The sequence below is a fragment of the Lynx rufus genome, unplaced genomic scaffold (genome assembly GCF_022079265.1).
Source record: "Lynx rufus isolate CCGP_SWC_20201006 ecotype Redwood Valley unplaced genomic scaffold, mLynRuf1.p SCAF_11, whole genome shotgun sequence".
Classification (NCBI taxonomy): Eukaryota; Metazoa; Chordata; class Mammalia; order Carnivora; family Felidae; genus Lynx; species Lynx rufus.
Window position 1 is genome coordinate 28,247,088 of NW_025814825.1, and position 17,590 is coordinate 28,264,677.

Sequence of the window (17,590 nt, forward strand, 5' to 3'; positions counted from 1 at the left end):
AACTTTTGCCTTCTCCTGGAATGTCATATGGTTAGAATCATAGAGTATGTAGCTTTTCATTCACTGTGTAACATGCATTTAAGGTTCCTCCAGGTCTTCGTGGCTTGATAGCTCATTTCTTGAGATTGGGTTTTTAAAAGCGTTCTAAGAAACTTAAAAAGGAAAAGGTAAATTACTAAGACACATTGTCAGGCCAAACCCAATTGCTTTTCTGATAGGCTTACTAGTAGAGATCACAAAAAAGTCATGGATACCTCAAAGCTGGTTTTTCAGTAGACCAACTGACAATCACTAGCAGGGGCCATGTGGGCTAGATGGGAAAACATGGTCAAGGTAAAAGCCAAAATGGTCAAAGTAAAACTCCCAGAACTGTCAACAAAAAGAGTACAGGTAGATGACTCACTACGGGCCAACGCAATAAAGTCAGCAAAACCAAATGAGATATCAACTTGTAGACGTCCTTGAGAAGTAACTGAAAAAGTCTATATCTGAAAAAATAAGATAACTTATTATGTTGCCAAATACAAGTCAACAACCTTTCTATAAATCAGCAATAACCAATTTAAAAGAGGTGTGTGTGTGCACGTAGGGAGAAGGGGTAGATCCCACTTAGAAGCATGCAATACCTAGAAATAAACATAATAAAAAATGTTCAAGACTCATATTAAGACATCTTTACCGAATGATTAAAAATATCAGCCGGCATGCATGAAGGAACACAGCAGGTCCCTGGATAGGAACATTTAAAATCATAAAGACGTATAAGATGTATATACCCACACCAAAGTAATTTATAAAGTCAATTAAACCCCAATAAAATCAAACCCCAACATAATTTCTACAAAACTAAGGAAGAGCAGCTGAAGAAAAAATGAAATGAGACTAGGCAAGACATTTATTTTAAAACTAATGAGACTTGCCCTATTCTCTAATAATTAAAATCGTGCTGTACTGGTGAGGTATGGAGTTTACATTTAAATGTAGGAATTTAACTCATGAAAATGTAACATTTCAAAACAGGGAAATTTTATCTGTTCAGTAGATGACGTAGGGACAACAGGATAGCCATTTTGAAACAAAAAGGAAGTTAACTATTCCACACCATATATAAAAATGGATTCCAAAGAGAGACAGTAAAATTTTCTTTTAATCCTTTAAAAACATTAAAGGAAAACAGAAAACACCTTTATAAGCTTGAGGTGGGAAAAAGCTTCCTAGATAATATATGAAGCCAAGGTACTATGTGTAATTTATTGAATAAATTACATCTCAATGAAAAATACAACTGAAACAGTTAAGCATCTGACTTCGGCCCAGGTCATGATCTCACGGTTTGTGAGTTTGAGCCCCGTGTCAGGCTTTGTGCTGACAAGTCAAAGCCTGGAGCCTGCTTCAGATTCTGTGTCTCCCTTTCTCTCTGCCCCTCCCCTGCTCATGCTCTGTCTCTCTCTCTCTCTCTTTCTCAAAAAAAATTTAAAAGTTAAAAAAAAATATGACTGAGAAAAGGGAAAAAAGGGAAAAAGGGAAAAAATGGCAAATCTAACAACATAAATATCTGAAAATGTAAAATATCTATATGGTAAAGAAAAAAAACAAACATAAACACAGTGTAAGGTCAAATAACAAACTGGAAGAAAATTTTGCACCGTTATAGCAGCTAAAAGAATTAATGATCATAAAAAAATATATATATATGTATATTTATATATATGTGTGTATATATATATACACACATATATATATACGAAAAAAACGGCAACCAATTAAAAAACAGGCAAAGGTAGGGCGCCTGGGTGGCGCAGTCGGTTAAGCGTCCGACTTCAGCCAGGTCACGATCTCGCGGTTCGCGAGTTCGAGCCCCGCGTCGGGCTCTGGGCTGATGGCTCGGAGCCTGGAGCCTGTTTCCGATTCTGTGTCTCCCTCTCTCTCTGCCCCTCCCCCGTTCATGCTCTGTCTCTCTCTGTCCCAAAAATAAAAAAAATAAAAAAAAAAAACGTTGGAAAAAAAAAAACAGGCAAAGGTTATGGACAGGCAATTGACAAAAGAAATTTTTTTAAACAGTCAATAAACATATGACAAGATTTCAACCTCACTACCTCACTAATAATTGAATACAATAATTGAAATTAAATTGTATTGAATATAATAATCAAAATTAAAACAACAAGGAAATATTATTTTTCCCATCATAGTGATAAATAATGAAAAAGATTAATAATATCCATTGTTAATGAGGCTTCAGGGAAATAGACTCTATCATGCGATGATAGAGCATAAATTTCCAAAATCTTCTTGGAGAGCATACGGGCATTGTCTATTAAAAATTTAAATATGCATAGCCTTAGGCCCAGCAATTCTCTTTCCAGGAATGTAACCAAACAGAAACACTTGAAAACGTGCAGAAGGGTGTTCACCGAAGCACTTGCTGTGTTAATGAAAAATTGGAAGCTTCGTAAGACCTCAGCACTAGGGGGATGATGGTGTGCAGTTTGGCATTGTCTGGCTATGTGATATCGATCACAAAAAAGTGTAAGTAATATCATCAACAATGCTTGTACAGCATGAAGTGTAGTGTTGTTAGAATACATACGTGTTGGGGGCGCCTGGGTGGCGCAGTCGGTTAAGCGTCCGACTTCAGCCAGGTCACGATCTCGCGGTCCGTGAGTTCGAGCCCCGCGTCGGGCTCTGTGCTGATGGCTCAGAGCCTGGAGCCTGTTTCCGATTCTGTGTCTCCCTCTCTCTCTGCCCCTCCCCCGTTCATGCTCTGTCTCTCTCTGTCCCAAAAATAAATAAACGTTGAAAAAAAAAAAAAAGAATACATACGTGTTGGTGGGCACTGAGTGCCCACAGAAGACGGACTTGAAAGATGTAAAGCACGGACTGACAATGATTACTTCTGGGGACGGCAGTGAAACTGGGGATATTAAGATGTGAGATAGATCTCTGTGGGCTAGCATACACAAAGAAGTCCTTTGTGATGGAAGAGGATGGATGGACAAGGGCCTCGAATATGACACATGATTGGAATGGGCCAAGGGAAAGAGAAGTGACTTCTCCAGAGAAGGTGCCATCATCAAGTCATGCCTACCTCAAAGTCATCCATGGCAAGAAGTGCTATCAAAAAGCATTTCATTGATTCAAGTACTTATTAGGCATCAGCTGTATACCAGGCACTCATAATCATCATCATCACCGTCATCATCTCTGAAAAGTCTATATTACATAGACCAATCCGCGGGGAAAAGGCATTTTCAATGCTGGTGGGTATATGAATTCATTAACTACTCTAGAGGTCAAGTCACCTCCTTAAATTGTATCAATCTAAATGGTACCAATCGTTAAACTGAGTATTCCTTTGGACCCAGCAATCTTATTTCCAAGACTCTATTCAAAAGGCAGGGACATTTGTGGAGATTTACCGACCATAATTTTGAACAACTTAACTGTCCAATAACAGTAACTGAAAAGATAAACTGTAGTACATCCGCATCATGAAATACTACCCTGCCGTTAAAATTATGTGATGGGAGCATAACTAACAACACGGGAAAATGTGCACATTAAGCCAGTCAGAAAATAGTACTTATGGTATGAGTGGAATTAGGTTTTTAATTTTTATTTTCATAAAAATGACTATACGGATTTACATTGAAATGTTAAGTTACACCTGGGTGGAGATATTACAAGTCGTTTTTATCTTCTTTAAACCCTGAAACCTATTTCTTCACGTTCTTCATGTTTAGTAGTTCTCTAATTGAACTATATTATTTTTGCAATAGAAAACAACCAACATGTGGAAATCAGGGTAAAACCCTGTGACACTTGCTCTGTGCCAGGAACCATCCCCTCAATATACAGTATGAATCAACCTCCTTTTTCAACAGTGAGATGAGAAGACAGTATGCACCCACCTTTCTTTCTGGGAGTTCACAGTGAAAGACAAACAGTTTTATTCTCACATCAAGAGTATGCAAGGGGCGCCTGGGTGGCTCAGTTGGTTAAGCGTCCGACTTTGGCTCAGGTCATGATCTCACAGCTCGTGAGTTCAAGCCCTGCATCGGGCTCTGTGGTGACAGTTCAGAGCCTGGAGCCTGCTTGGGATTCTGTGTCTGCCTCTCTCTCTGCTCCTCCCCCACTCATGTTCTGTCTCTCTCTCTCTCTCAAAAATAAATTAAACATTAAAAAAAAAGAGTATGCAAGAAGGAGAGTGCGATAGTCCATGGTCAAGGAAGGGCAGTGAGGAGGGGTAGTGTTGAAAACATTCCCAAGAAAATTTCCCCTCTCCTGGGAATGGCTTGAGAAGCCCATAGGAAGGAGGAGAGCAAAGTGAGTATATTAGAAAAGAAAGAATATGGGGCCCAGTAGAGGAAAGGCACTTACTCCAAAACACTTCTGAGAATTCCTATTCAGTATTATAACACAAAAATATGTGCCCATTGTGTTTGTTTTGTTCTGGTTTTCCATACAACAATTATTAATGTGAGGTGAAGATTTAGGAAAACAAGTCCCCTGGAAATGAGCGAGGGAAAGGGCCTGGGGAAAGGCGCCCCAGGAGGCTGGAGCCATGGGCCTGTCCCCCGCCTTGCCCAGGAAGGACAGAGAGCCAAGTTTCCGCACACTCCCCCCAGCCTGGGGCAGACATGTTCCAACCTAAACAAGCCAGTCTGCTTTCAGGTCATGTATTTGGAACTACCTTTCCTTAACCCTCCTGATGTAGTCCCCTTGAAGCCTGTGTGGAATATTCTAGAAGGCATGGTCATCACTTCCTAAGGTTTCTAATCTTCCTGTCAGAAAACCACAGTCCTGCTCAGAGGCTGAGGCAGTGTGAGGAGCAGGAGGCTCTGAGGCGGAGCAGACACAGCAAGGGAGGCCCAGCTCTGCTGTGAGATTAGAATCACTTCCAGGTGAGCTGTCAGAGGGTGTGTGGGTTGGTGGGGGGGGGGGGGGGGTGAGCATGAGACAGACAGAGAGACAGAGGAAAGAGAAGCAAGAAAGGAGTAAGGGAAGGGAAGGAGAGGGACGAGGGGAAGAACCAGAAACGGGAGGAACAGGAGATTGAAAGGGAAGGAGAGGAAGAAGAGAGGAGGTTCTGAGAAGAGAGCGGGAAGGGGAGGAAGGGAGGGAAGGGAAGACAAGGGGGAGGTGGGGGAGAAGAAGAAGGGGGGGGAAGGTGTGCATTTTCAGTGAAACCTTAAGAACTACCTCAGGTTTGGGGCGCAGGTACCTAAACGAACATTCTAGAAGGAACCCAGCTTCCCTCACTGAGGGTAGATTTGCATTAAATAATGAACGAGATGATTGCACTTGAATGTAGGAAATCTTTACATCCTTTCTAATTGGCACAGAGTCGTTCCTAACAAGAGCTGTAACGTACAGTTCCAGAATACACTGTGACATAAAAATAAAAAGGATGTGCATGAGACTTTATGTTTCGGAGCCAAGTGGATATTCAGAGTGGATTCCCTCCTCAGCCTTTGGTCATCTGATGTATTTTTCTGTTTTCTGTGCCAAAAGATATATTTATACTAATAGTCATTTGTTTTCTTGAATGAATATGCTTAGGGAGAAAACGTGCACATTTCAGATAATACATCATTCTGTGCTTAAGAACATTATAATGAGCAAACTCCAAAGGCAAATAAAGTTGTACTAAACACTATCTACATAAATTATCTACTTTAACATGTCCCTTATGCATATAGGATATTAAAAATACCCTTTCTCCTTCCATCAAAAAAAAAAACCTTTTTACAACTGAGTTGTATCCCTTTTAAAAAGCTCATCAAAACAGCATCACTAATGCCTTTAACATTATATTACATGTATATAATAAAATTAGATTCTTTCCCACACTTGGGACCATCAGCTTTATTCTGTGTTCCTCTTTATCCTGTACCAGACCAAATTCAAGTTAGAAGCCATCAAAAATGCAATAGTCAGCACTCAAAAGCAAGTCTTATTAAAACTGTAGAACAGGGGCGCCTGGGTGGCGCAGTCGGTTAAGCGTCCGACTTCAGCCAGGTCACGATCTCGCGGTCTGTGAGTTCGAGCCCCGCGTCAGGCTCTGGGCTGATGGCTCGGAGCCTGTTTCCGATTCTGTGTCTCCCTCTCTCTCTGCCCCTCCCCCGTTCATGCTCTGTCTCTCTCTGTCCCAAAAATAAATAAACGTTGAAAAAAAAAAATTAAAAAAAAAAAAAACTGTAGAACATTTGTTATTTAAAAACATGATAACCCTCAAATATGGCACTTGGTAGTCGAGATGTTCCAGGACACAACCCCTGCCTCCTATCTTTCTCCAGGAAGGGAGGGCCACCTCTGGTCCTTTGCGTGTTTTGGGATGAATTTCTCAGTGATATGTTGCCTGTGGCTTAGATCACTTCCTCTGGGCAACAGATGAGAGCCACCAGCCTGCCCTGCTCTGAGGCCCGGAAACTGACATCAGGACCTCCCAATGCATGCTCCTCCCACAGATACCCAGCACCCTCTAGCCAAAGAAAGCAAGCCTGCACAGACCTGAGCTAGGGGCGTAGCACGCACATAGCCAGTCCAATCTTTCAGACGTGAGGGTTTTACTCAGGGTTAGGTTGGGCAGCATGGGGCCAGGCACTGGCTCCTTTCTCTCCTTACTTCTACGTTAGCCACAGCGTCTAAGGAAAGGTCTATCCTCATCCCCACAGCCTGTTTCACACGGCCGTGGCCCACAGAGGCCATGAAGATGCATTCTAGCCCAACAGAGTCATCCGGGGGCCCCATCTTGCTGACTGGAGCGAGGACCACAGATCTGAACCCCTTCTCTCCCCCAAAGAGTGAACATGCCCTTACCTCTCATCTCCGTCGCTGAGGAGCCATTGGACCAGGCGGTCCACTTATTTCTGTGCTTGCTGATTTCCTGGACTTTGCACACGTAATGCCCTTGATCTGCTGGCCGAAGGGTCAAAACAGAGAGTGTGTAGAGTGCCCCACGTCTCTCCTCGAGGAGGCACAGCCTCTGCCGGAAGGCACTGCGGCTATAATTCCCATAGTACTGCACCACCCGGAGCTTGGTCATCTTAACCATCAAGGCCTCCTGGGAGTTGGGGCGTGCAAAGAACCAGCGCACGGCCAGCAAGCTGTCCTTCCGTCTCTTCTGGGAGACGTGGCAGAGAAGAGTGGCATTTTCCCCCTCCAGGTAGTCAACCACAGGCCCCGGGGACACGGTGACATTGAGGGCCCCACACACCTCTGCAGAGAAAAAAAAGAAAGAAGAAAATGAGCACAGGCCCTGCCTTCCCCCAGAAGGACGCACAGTGCGTCTTTTCTCCAGGAGCCATCTGCATGGCCAGAGGGGCAGGCCACCCTGATCCCGTCCACACTCACTCCGTGCCTTTGTGGTGGATGGAAGGACTCCTTCGGGAGCATGGCAGGGACAGGGGGTTTCTGCGGGCTCCCATGTCCTCACCCCTGAGACATCCCGTTCACAGGAGATGCTACTGACCATCTGCCCCAGACATAGTTTAAAAACATTTTGAATTAGCTGCTGACATTTAAAATCCAGGCAACTGGGGCGCCTGGGTGGCTCAGTGGGCTAAGCATCCAACTTCGGCTCAGGTCGTGATCTCCTGGTTCGTGGGTTTGAGCCCTGCATTGGGCTCTGCACTGACAGTGTGGAGCCTGCTTGGGACTCTCTGTCTCCCTCTCTCTCTCTGCCCCTCCCACGTGCTCTTGCTCTATCTCTCAAAATAAATGAACTTTTTTAAAAAGTTAAAAAAAAAAACAAAAAAAAGATCTGGGTTTGGGAAATCTCTTAAAAATGTCCAGCCACATCCTATCCACCAGCCTGCCTCCCAGGGTCCACTTTGATCAGTTTCGTCCCGACCTGCCTGACCTGGAAATGCTGGGGGTCCAGGAGCTGGCCTACCGAGCCCCTTGCCCTGTCTCAGCTTTTTCAACTGTAACCAAGGCAGAGCGTCAGTACTGGTCAGGTGGGCATTAAACCAGCACTGAGGAGCTGGAACAACAGAGGCTTCTTAGGTTCTTGCTCTAAGTCTTCAGTGGCCTTAGGATCCACAGCTTCAGAGCTGCAGGGCAGGGATAAAGAATGAGCGAACCCAGGAACAGGGAGAGCTGGGAGAACCGCCCCCCCCCCCCAACAACACAGAAGATGCTCCGAAATTCCAGACCTGGTCTACTACTTCCTGTCCTTTGTTTTCTTAGATCCACCCCAAGGGCTGCCCCTCCCTGGCTGCCGTTCTGCCCACCTTTGAGGGAGCCACCCCAACACCCACCCAGACCAGCCTGACCAGCAGAGCTCACAGAGGCCTTCCCCCAGGAGATGTGCTGCATGGGGACTACAGGGACTCTGCAGTGTGGCCGTCCTGCCCTGGGGCTCACGGATGGACTCGTCACCTGGCAGGCAGAGCCCAGAAAGGATGTTTTACACAGGATGCCCAGAACCTCCTTCCATCCAAGCAAGACTGTCTTCACACTGCATCCCCTATCCTCAACCTGCACTGCCAAGGGCCCAACAGCAGCAAACGCTATTCCCTGCCCGCCCCATTGCACAAGCAGGTGTCCCTGGGGGGTCATCTCCAGCCACAGTTTTCAGCCCCAAATGTCACCTCTGGTCACATGAAGGGGCTCGGGTCCTGGTGTGAGGATCACCAGAAGCTTTGAACCCTGGCCAGGGCTGCAGGTATGCAAGGAGGAAGGACGAAAAAGATGAAGAAAGGCCTGAACCCCTCCACTTCGAGGAGCAAGGGGAGGAGGCCCTGTGTCTGCTGGGGCGGGAAGTTCTCACATAGAAAATATTCTTCACTGGGGCGCCTGGGTGGCGCAGTCGGTTGAGCGTCCGACTTCAGCCAGGTCACGATCTCACGGTCCGTGAGTTCGAGCCCCGCGTCGGGCTCTGGGCTGATGGCTCGGAGCCTGGAGCCTGTTTCCGGTTCTGTGTCTCCCTCTCTCTCTGCCCCTTCCCCGTTCATGCTCTGTCTCTCTCTGTCCCAAAAATAAATAAACGTTGAAAAAAAAAATTTTTAAAAAAAATAAAAAAAAAAAAAAAAAAAGAAAATATTCTTCACTGTAAAAATCCCGGCGATAAGCTAATCCTCCCATGTGGCTTCTGCTATCGAGTTCATAAACAGAATACCTTCCGAGATATGACTGGGGGGTCAATTTCCTTTCATTTTCTTTCTCCTCTTAGAAGCCAGGGCCCCCCAGGACACTCCAGGACACTCCAAGATCCCTAACTCAATCACATCAACATAGTCCCTTTTGCTACATAAGGAAACATTCGCAGGTTCCAGGAATTAAGACACAGACATCTCTGGGGCCATCATTCGGTTTTAACCCCATCGTGACCACCTTTTGTTACCTTAAAAAATAGGTGGGCGGGGCGCCTGGGTGGCGCAGTCGGTTAAGCGTCCGACTTCAGCCAGGTCATGATCTCGCGGTCCGGGAGTTCGAGCCCCGCGTCGGGCTCTGGGCTGATGGCTCAGAGCCTGGAGCCTGTTTCCGATTCTGTGTCTCCCTCTCTCTCTGCCCCTCCCCTGTTCATGCTCTGTCTCTCTCTGTCCCAAAAATAAATAAACGTTGAAAAAAAAAATTAAAAAAAAAATAGGTGGGCATAAACTCACAAGAAAAAGGTTGGTGGCAGGTTGGACTCACCTTGTGGAAAAGAATGAGGACTTCTGTGTCTACAGCAGCAAAGGACAAAGCAGGCCCCAGGGAGACACTTTGGGAATGAAGGGCATCAACGACCAAGGCAGGCGCACATTCTCTAGTCACAATCTCACTGTGACAGACATCACTCATGTAAGACAACAGAGGAGGAACTGCCCCCACCCCGTCTCCCCTGCACCTTGTCCATCTGCCCTGCACCTTGCCTGTGCAACATATTAAATTAGCCCAAGTCCTTCCTGACTGCAAAGCTCTGTCTTTAGTCCCCACAGGGGCAGGGGCTCCCTGGCGAGCAGCCACACAGCTAGGACAGCAGGCTGACCCACTCCAACCTCTGCCCTGGGATTCGTCGCAGGCAGAGAGAGGCAGAGAGGCAGCAGCTGGCTTCCAGGATTGAAGCCCAGCTCCACCCACCCCAAAGGCCCCCCACTGGAGTCAAGGAGAGCTGGGGAAGGCAGGAAATTGAAACAATATGGGTGGGATGAGAGAGCCCAGACCCCACACCCCAGTCTCCTCCTATTAACGCTGCGTGAAGGAGGGATTATTTATAGTGACTGAAACCAGGAGAATGTGCCAAATGTTCGGTCCCATGGGAGGCCAGATTCCATCCTGGAGGCAAACGAGTAACCCTTGCACTCCTGTGGCTCTGGCCAGGAGTCAGCAGCTCCCATCGAAGCCAATGGACTGAACCATCTGCCTAAACTGGCCCCTCCTCTTCTCTTTACCACACGTTAAAGCCCGAATCCCCACTCCTCAGGACTTGACTGTGTGTGGAGATAGGACCTTCAAAGAGGTGATTAAGTTAAAACGAGCTGTTAGAGAGGACCTTAATCCAACACGCCCAGTGTCCTTATAAGAAGGTGACTTTGGGCACGGATATGTGCACGCACAGAGGGCAGACCCCATGAGGAGGCAGGAAGAAGACGGCCATCTGCAAGCCAAACAGGGAGCCTCAGAAGAAACCAAACGTGCGACACCTTGATCTCAGACTTCGGGCCTCCAAGACTGTGCTGAAAGCCCCCCCAAGTCTGTGGCACTTGGTTACGACAGTCGTAGCAAATCAATACACAGGAAGGCTCACTTTGGCCCTACGTGTGCCACCAACCCAGATATTTACACCCACTTTCAACTCAAGGGTATGGGCGGCGGGTGACTGAAACTCAGGCCCAAAGGCCCCTCAGGGTCTTAACGCGTTGCTAGAGGACACAGGCTCTCAGGGGTCCCCCGGCCTGTGATGAGCCTTCTCTGAAAGCCAGGTGTTCGCAATAACATCCTCTGCTTGGCACTGGAAATGGCTAGATTAAACCCAGCGAACACGGCTCACGTGCAGGCATGGGGAGAGATGGGAGAAAACGCAGGCAGAGGCCCCCAGTGCCCAGCAGACATCAGCTGCACTGGGTATTTAGTTAAATACCAGAAAAGAAAGCACCGTGTAACATCCACCTCACCGTGGTGGCCAGGCCCCGTATGGCTCAGCAGAGAGAGCAGCAGTGGGAGTCAGGACAGGGGGAAGCAAGGGCAAGCCCAACAGATGGAGTCGGGCTGACCAGAAGGAGAGTCCAGGCCTGCCCCTTCCGGGGCTCAGGCTGGATGGCAGAGAATACACCCCCTGCAGGGCAGAGGGGCCAGCCAAGCAAGCAAAGGCCAAGCCAGCTACCGGACAGGGGAGGGTGGGTATCACCCTCCTACCCCAGGAACGTAAGGGAGCAGCCCCGGGCGAGGCAGAGTCTCTCCTCTCCTGGCCTAGGAGGGAGAATTGTCAAAAAGTCATTCCAGCACAGAGAAGAGCTGTTTCTTTTTCTTTTTTTTTTTTTTACTCTTAATTTTAATTAATTTATTTATTTATATTTAAATCCAAGTTAGTTAACATACAGTGTAATAATGCTTTCAGGAATAGAATTTAGTGATTCATCACTTACATACAACACCCAGTGCTCATCCCAACAAATGCCCTCCTTAATGCCCTTCACCCATTTAGCCCATCCCCCCCCCCCAACACCCCGCCAGCAACCCTCAGTTTGCTCTCTGTATGTTAAGAGTCCAGAAGAGCTGAATTTCTTGCTCTGTGTCCCTGCATTGCAGGGATCTAAGGGGGGAGGTAGACTGCTCAACCCTCTGCCCCGGGCACCTCTCCCCTTTCCTCCCGCTTACGTCCCAGCCTATGCTTTGTGCACTTAATCGCTCAACAAATACTTGCTGAGCAACAGCCACATGCCAGGCCATGTACAAGGAAGACAGCTTTCCTAAACTCATGGAGCTGAGAGTCCAGTGGGCAAGGTGGCCCGTCATCGGGAAAAAGACACAGGAGTATTTAACTGCAAATAGCGTCACATGCTACAGAGAAAAGGTGCGGGGCTTTAAAAAATCAGGGCAAGATCCTAATCTAGTCTGTGGGGTCAGAGAAGAAGGAGACTCTGGGGAGGTAACTGTGAGCTAAAGGCTCAGTTGGAGTTCATGACATAAAATTCAGGAGAACAACAAAGAGTGATCTTCCTGGAAGAGAGAAGGTTCCACCTGTGCAAAGACCCTTAGGCAGGAGGAACCTGGTGCAGCCTGGAAACAGAAAGAACAGTGTCCTCTGGTGATGTGCACCACACAATGGCCCACAGAGCCACCCGTGCCTGCTGGTGGATCTCAGGAGGGTACTTTCTACCCCAGTAAGGGTCCCCCAAGGCCAGTTCTTACAGGAGGAATATGACAACAGGGAATCTGGCCACAGGGAACCCTATTCTTTCAACAAGCACATGCCTCACTACTTGGGAGCCCTGGTGCCCCACGCGGGCTGGGCACTGGGATACTCATGGCCCAGACCTTCCCAGTGGCTTGGTGGGGCTGGGCAGAGAGCCTGGGGTTGGCCCTGAACAAAGCCAGGCTAGAAACCTGGTGCTATTAGGTGTGAGACCCTCAGAGCCTGTTTCTTCATCTGAAAAATTGAAAGATGATGCCTCACGAGGTTAAGTGTGGGCTCCAATGAGAAAACACCTTTAAGATACCGGTATTAGTTTGTATGCTCTGAGAGCTGGGCAGCTAAGGGCTACAGAAAGTGACATACACACCCATCCTCGAGCAGGGTGGGCTTCTTGAGTGTATGATCTGCATCGTACAGGGCCCTACATTTGAAGGGGCACCCCACTTGGCTCGATCTCTGCTGTCACTCTCTTGACATTTTTGAATAAGGGACCCCACATCTTCATTTTGCACTTGATTCCGCAAATGATGTGGCTGATTCTGACTATAAGCACACATCAGATTCCTGTGATTAGGATTTACGGGGTCTCACCCTGTTGTTCCCGTTTGGATAATGTCATGAGAAGGACTAACATAGCTCTGAAAACAGCTTAAAAGAACATCTTTGTACCTAATGGTATATAACCCACTCACCTAGTACAAAGCCCCTGCCCCTCCCTCCAGCACTCATCATGAAGGGGAGGAGGGAAACTTCCAGCTGCAGGGAAGTGAGTGTAGGTAGGACTTCTAACAGAAACAAGGCACCCACCTTGCTTGGGACACAGAGGTGGGTATGGCCACCGGGATGTGCCAGTGGCTCTGTGTCCCATTCTCTTTCTCTGTCTTGAAGAAACTGCTCCCTCTCACTCCAAGAATTCCTCACTGCTGCCCTGAATTTTATGGCCTTCAGCTCACAGTCACCTACCTCCCCAGGGTCTCTTTCTTCCCTGACCCCGCTCAGCCAGAAGTTACTACGTTTATGAAGAATGCAAATAGTGGGTACCAATCAGCAACAAAAATCTCATTTTTATTAAAAAGATAGTCTTGGGGCACCTGGGTGGCTCAGTCGGTTGAGGGTCCGACTTCAGCTCAGGTCATGATCTCACAGTCCCTGAGTTCCAGCCCCGCATCGGGCTCTGTGCTGACAGCTCAGAGCCTGGAGCTTGCTTCATATTCTGTGTCTCCCTCTCTGTCTGCCCCTCTCCTGCTCACACTCTGTCTCCCTCTGTCTCAAAAATAAATAAAATAAATAAATAAAATTTAAAAACATTAAAAAGATAGTCTGAATTTCAAATAAATCTCTGAAAGAAATACAATTGTATTACTTAAAAACCCATGGCACTAGGAGCCTGTGTTTATCAAGCACCAAGCAGAGATGTTACCAGACCTAGCCTATGGGGTGCTGCATTCCATTAGGCCATTACCTGAAAATAGCTTTCATCCAGGACAAAAACTGACATTGACCAATTATAGAGGCTAACAACGGCTGGGTGTGAACTCTATGCCTAGCACTGTTCTAAGCCCTTTAGATGTATTTAGTCAATTGATACTCAAGCTGTGTTTTTTTTTTTCAATGTTTATTTATTTTTGAGAGAGAGACTGAGTACTTGCGAGCAGGGGAGAGGGGGAGAGGCAGACAGAGTGGGAGATGGACGACCCGAAGCAGACTCCATGCATGACAGCAGAGAGAGCCCGATGCGGGGCTCAAACCCACCAACTGTGAGATCATGACCTGAGCCGAAGTCGGACGCTTAACCCACTGAGCCACCCAGGTGCCCCATCCTGGAACTGTTTATCCCCAATTTACTGAGAAGAGGGCTGACACACAGAGAAGCTAAGCCCATTGCTCAAGCTCACATAAACATGGCAGAGCTGGCATCTGAGTGCAAGCCATCTGGCTTCAAAGGCAGCTCTCAACCACCACTCTGGACCACAGCTTGGCTTTTAGTAAATATTTTACCCTTTGGTTTCCTTTCCTATCAAATGAGGGTGGGACCAGGTAACCGCTAAGGTCCCACTCTGCCCCCAAATCAAGAAGCAGAAAAGTGCAGTGGTTAAGAGTCCAGACCAATGTATAAAGCGGCTCTGCCTCCCTGGGGCACCGTGGCGAGGAGTCATGGGTGAAACACTCAGTGGAGTGGGTGGCACATGGTGAGTCCTCCCTGAAGCAGGGCTGTCTGATTACCTCCGGCATGGCCTCGGGCACAGCCAGGGCAGACTCTAAAGGATCCCCAATTGCAGCTCTCAAGTCTCCTGAAAACATGAGAATGTCCTTGACCCCCCAAAAGTCTCTCTCTGAGGGCACCCTCCTTGATAGCACCTGTGATTATTAGGAAGGTGGTCAGGGAGCCCGGGGCCCCTTGCATCCTGTTGGCTGCTGCCTACTCCACACAGGCCACCACAACTGGCCTGGCCCAACCACCCCAGTCAAACTTGCAGTCACGGTCAGCCAAGGCAGGGACAGGTACAAGAGCATTTCCTTCCCACTGCACCGATTTCAGATTCAGCAGAAACCCCACTGCACTGGTAGCCAGGGAACAATGGGTGAATTTCTTCCCACTGTGATCCAAGTCTCTCCTCTTCAGACTCTGATCTACACTGGCTCAAATGCCAGCTCCACCACTCGGGAGCTGGGTCACCCTTGGAAAATCACTTAACTCAGAGCATCAGCTTCCTTATTCACAAAACAAAGCTTAGATGGTAGGAGTTCAGTCTAGGGCCAGGCTCCCTGGGTTCGAATCCCTGCTCCACAACTTACAAGCTTATGAACTTAAGGCAAGTCGACTGGTGGGCCTGTGCTTCAGTTTTCTCGCCTATAAAATGGGGATGATAACAGCACCTCCCCCAGAGGTCACAAACGGAGTTGATGTTTGCAAGGCACCTGGATATATAACTTTGGCTCCTGTCATGATTACTTGGAAGGGCTGTTGTGATTACATGACCTACTGTGTAGCACTACACAGGAAATGTAAGAGCCATTGACATACTCATTATTAACTATTATTCTAGCCACAGGGCCTTTGCAGCCCTGAGGCAGGGAGGCAGGGCTCGGGGAATAAAGAGAGCCACTTTTTCAGCAACTCAGAAGTGAGGGCAGCCACCCCAAGAGAAAGCCAGCAGCGCAGGTAGAGGCCGTGCTAAAGCAGGGTGCGCCGGTAGAGGGTCCCACTTCTTCCAGGCGTGGACACCCTGTCTCAGCGGGCCTGGTCTCCAGGACCGCCCACGGACAAGTCCCGGGTTGGGTTGCCGGGGCACAGCCAGCCCCTCGCAATGGGTCTGAGCAGCTCTCCGCAGAGGAAAAGGGAAGTTGCCGCCAGACGAACGTGCCCACAGTCGTTGGTCCCGAGTGTCGTGGAGAAAGAAAGGAAACAGAGCAACAACTAGGGCCGGCGGCGCGTCCCTTCAAGCTTTGCCCTCTAAGGCCTGGCCCCGCTGGGGCGCAGGGGCTGCTCCGAGTGTCCGCGGAGCCCCGGGGCCCGGCGGAGGCGGGAAGGGGGCCCCGGCACCGCGGCCGCGGGGAGCCGGGGAGGCGCCGCCGCGCTCCGCCGAACTGGCGCGGCCACCGGGACGCGCGGAGCCCCGGCCCGCCGGCGCGGACGGGGAGGGGGCGGCCCGGAGGCGGCAGGGCCTCCCCGCCAGGCCGGGCCCCGAGCCCCGAGCCCCGAGCCCCGGCCTCCCCCGCGCGGGCTGCCCTCGCCCCACCCGCGCGCCCGGCCCCGCCGCGCTTACCCGGGGCCGGAGCCCGCGCCAGCAGCACGGCCGCCGCCAGCGCCAGGAGCCGCATCTCCCCGCCGCCGCCCGGCGCTGTGACGCCCGAGCAGCGCCGCCGCCCGCCCGGCCCCGCCGCCAGCCCGCCCCGTGCCGCGCCCGCCCCCCGGCCAGGGCCCCGGCCCCGGCCTGGCCCGCCCCTCCCGCGGCCCGCCCGCGCTGGCCCCGGGGCTGCTGGGTGCCGCGTGCCGCACAGGGCAAGGGTGGTGGGGGGCGGGGACCCCGCGATCGGTTCGCCCAGCGACCTGTGAACGGCTCACGTCGCCACCCCCATTTCACAGATGGGAAAACTGAGGTTCTGAGAGGGGATCGCGGGACACCGGGAATGCACGGCCGCAGTGGGATTCACGGTCTCTTTGCGTCACAGAGGGTCATTGCTAGGGGGAAGGCCGCTTGGAGTTTGGGGCTGTTGGGGTGAGGGGGAGCCACAGTGGGACCTGAGGCTAACCCGCTGCCCAGCAGAGCCCTGCCGTCTCTCCACAGGGAACTTTGTGAGCCAAGGAGCAGCTGAGGGAGAAAAAGCCCTCTCTGCCTGCCTGAACTGGGTACGGGGGATGTCAGGGGTGAGCTGGAAAATCTTGGAAAACTGGGAGGGTCCACAGAGACAAGTTCAGTGTGTGTGGGTTCCATTAACACCAAGGATCACTCAGGGTGCCCTCAGCCACAGCCTGGGCTAGGTACTTTGCACCATGTTACTGAATCCTGGCACTGTGAGACCCTGGGAAAGTTCCTTAATCCCCCCCCCCCCCCGTACCTCAGTTTGCTCCATCTGTACAATGGGGAAGTAGGCACATCCATCATGGGGTGTTTAAGATTGAGACAGTTCCAGTGAATGCATGGACCCTGGCCCTATGAATGTCAGCTATCATTACGATTATATTATAAATAAGGAAGGGGAAGCAGGAACACGAAGGGGCTAACTGGTCACACAGTGAGGGAGTGAGCCAAAGCCACTCATCCCAGGTCACTTTGAGCCAATACTGGCCTCTTCACCATGTTTCTAAACTTGGAGCCCGACTGATGTGATAGTCCAGGATCTCTAGAGCAAGAACAGTATATGTTAGCGATGTTCGTGTGTGTCTGTCAGGAGAGGTCTTTGTGGGGAAAAGGTGGGTCCTGCAAAAGGAGAAGAGCAGGGTCCCCACCTCTTTCCCATTAAGGGCAGAGGAGGGGTGGGGAAGGCATGGAGAGAGAGATGGTGGTGCCCCCTGGTGCTGAGTCACAGGGCCTCTCCCGGAGGGACCATCCGCCCCTGCAGCCCGCATCAGTGGATGCAAGCCTTCATGATCTCTCCAAATCCCAGGTGTTTCCCAGGGTCCCTAGTCCCCATAGGGCATCTCTAAATGGGAGACCCATTTAGAGCAGGCCCGTGCAGTGACTGGGCTGACCATCAAGGCAGCCTGACTGGGGGGAGCAGCCTCATACCTCATCCAGGCTGCTG

The 17,590-nt window shown here is 49.7% G+C and overlaps 1 protein-coding gene across 1 annotated transcript in view; it reads right to left on the reverse strand.

Annotated features, from left to right (window-relative positions):
* VSTM4 (V-set and transmembrane domain containing 4) overlaps positions 1-16,165 on the reverse strand; it is a 98,495-nt gene extending 82,330 nt beyond the window's left edge. Inside the window, exons 1-2 of the mRNA XM_047072627.1 lie at positions 16,111-16,165; positions 6,823-7,221 (exon numbers count right to left, since the gene is read on the reverse strand). Of these exons, the coding sequence (XP_046928583.1) occupies positions 6,823-7,221; positions 16,111-16,165 (454 nt within the window). The remainder of the gene's footprint in view (positions 1-6,822; positions 7,222-16,110) is intronic.
* Between the last annotated feature and the right edge of the window lie 1,425 nt (positions 16,166-17,590).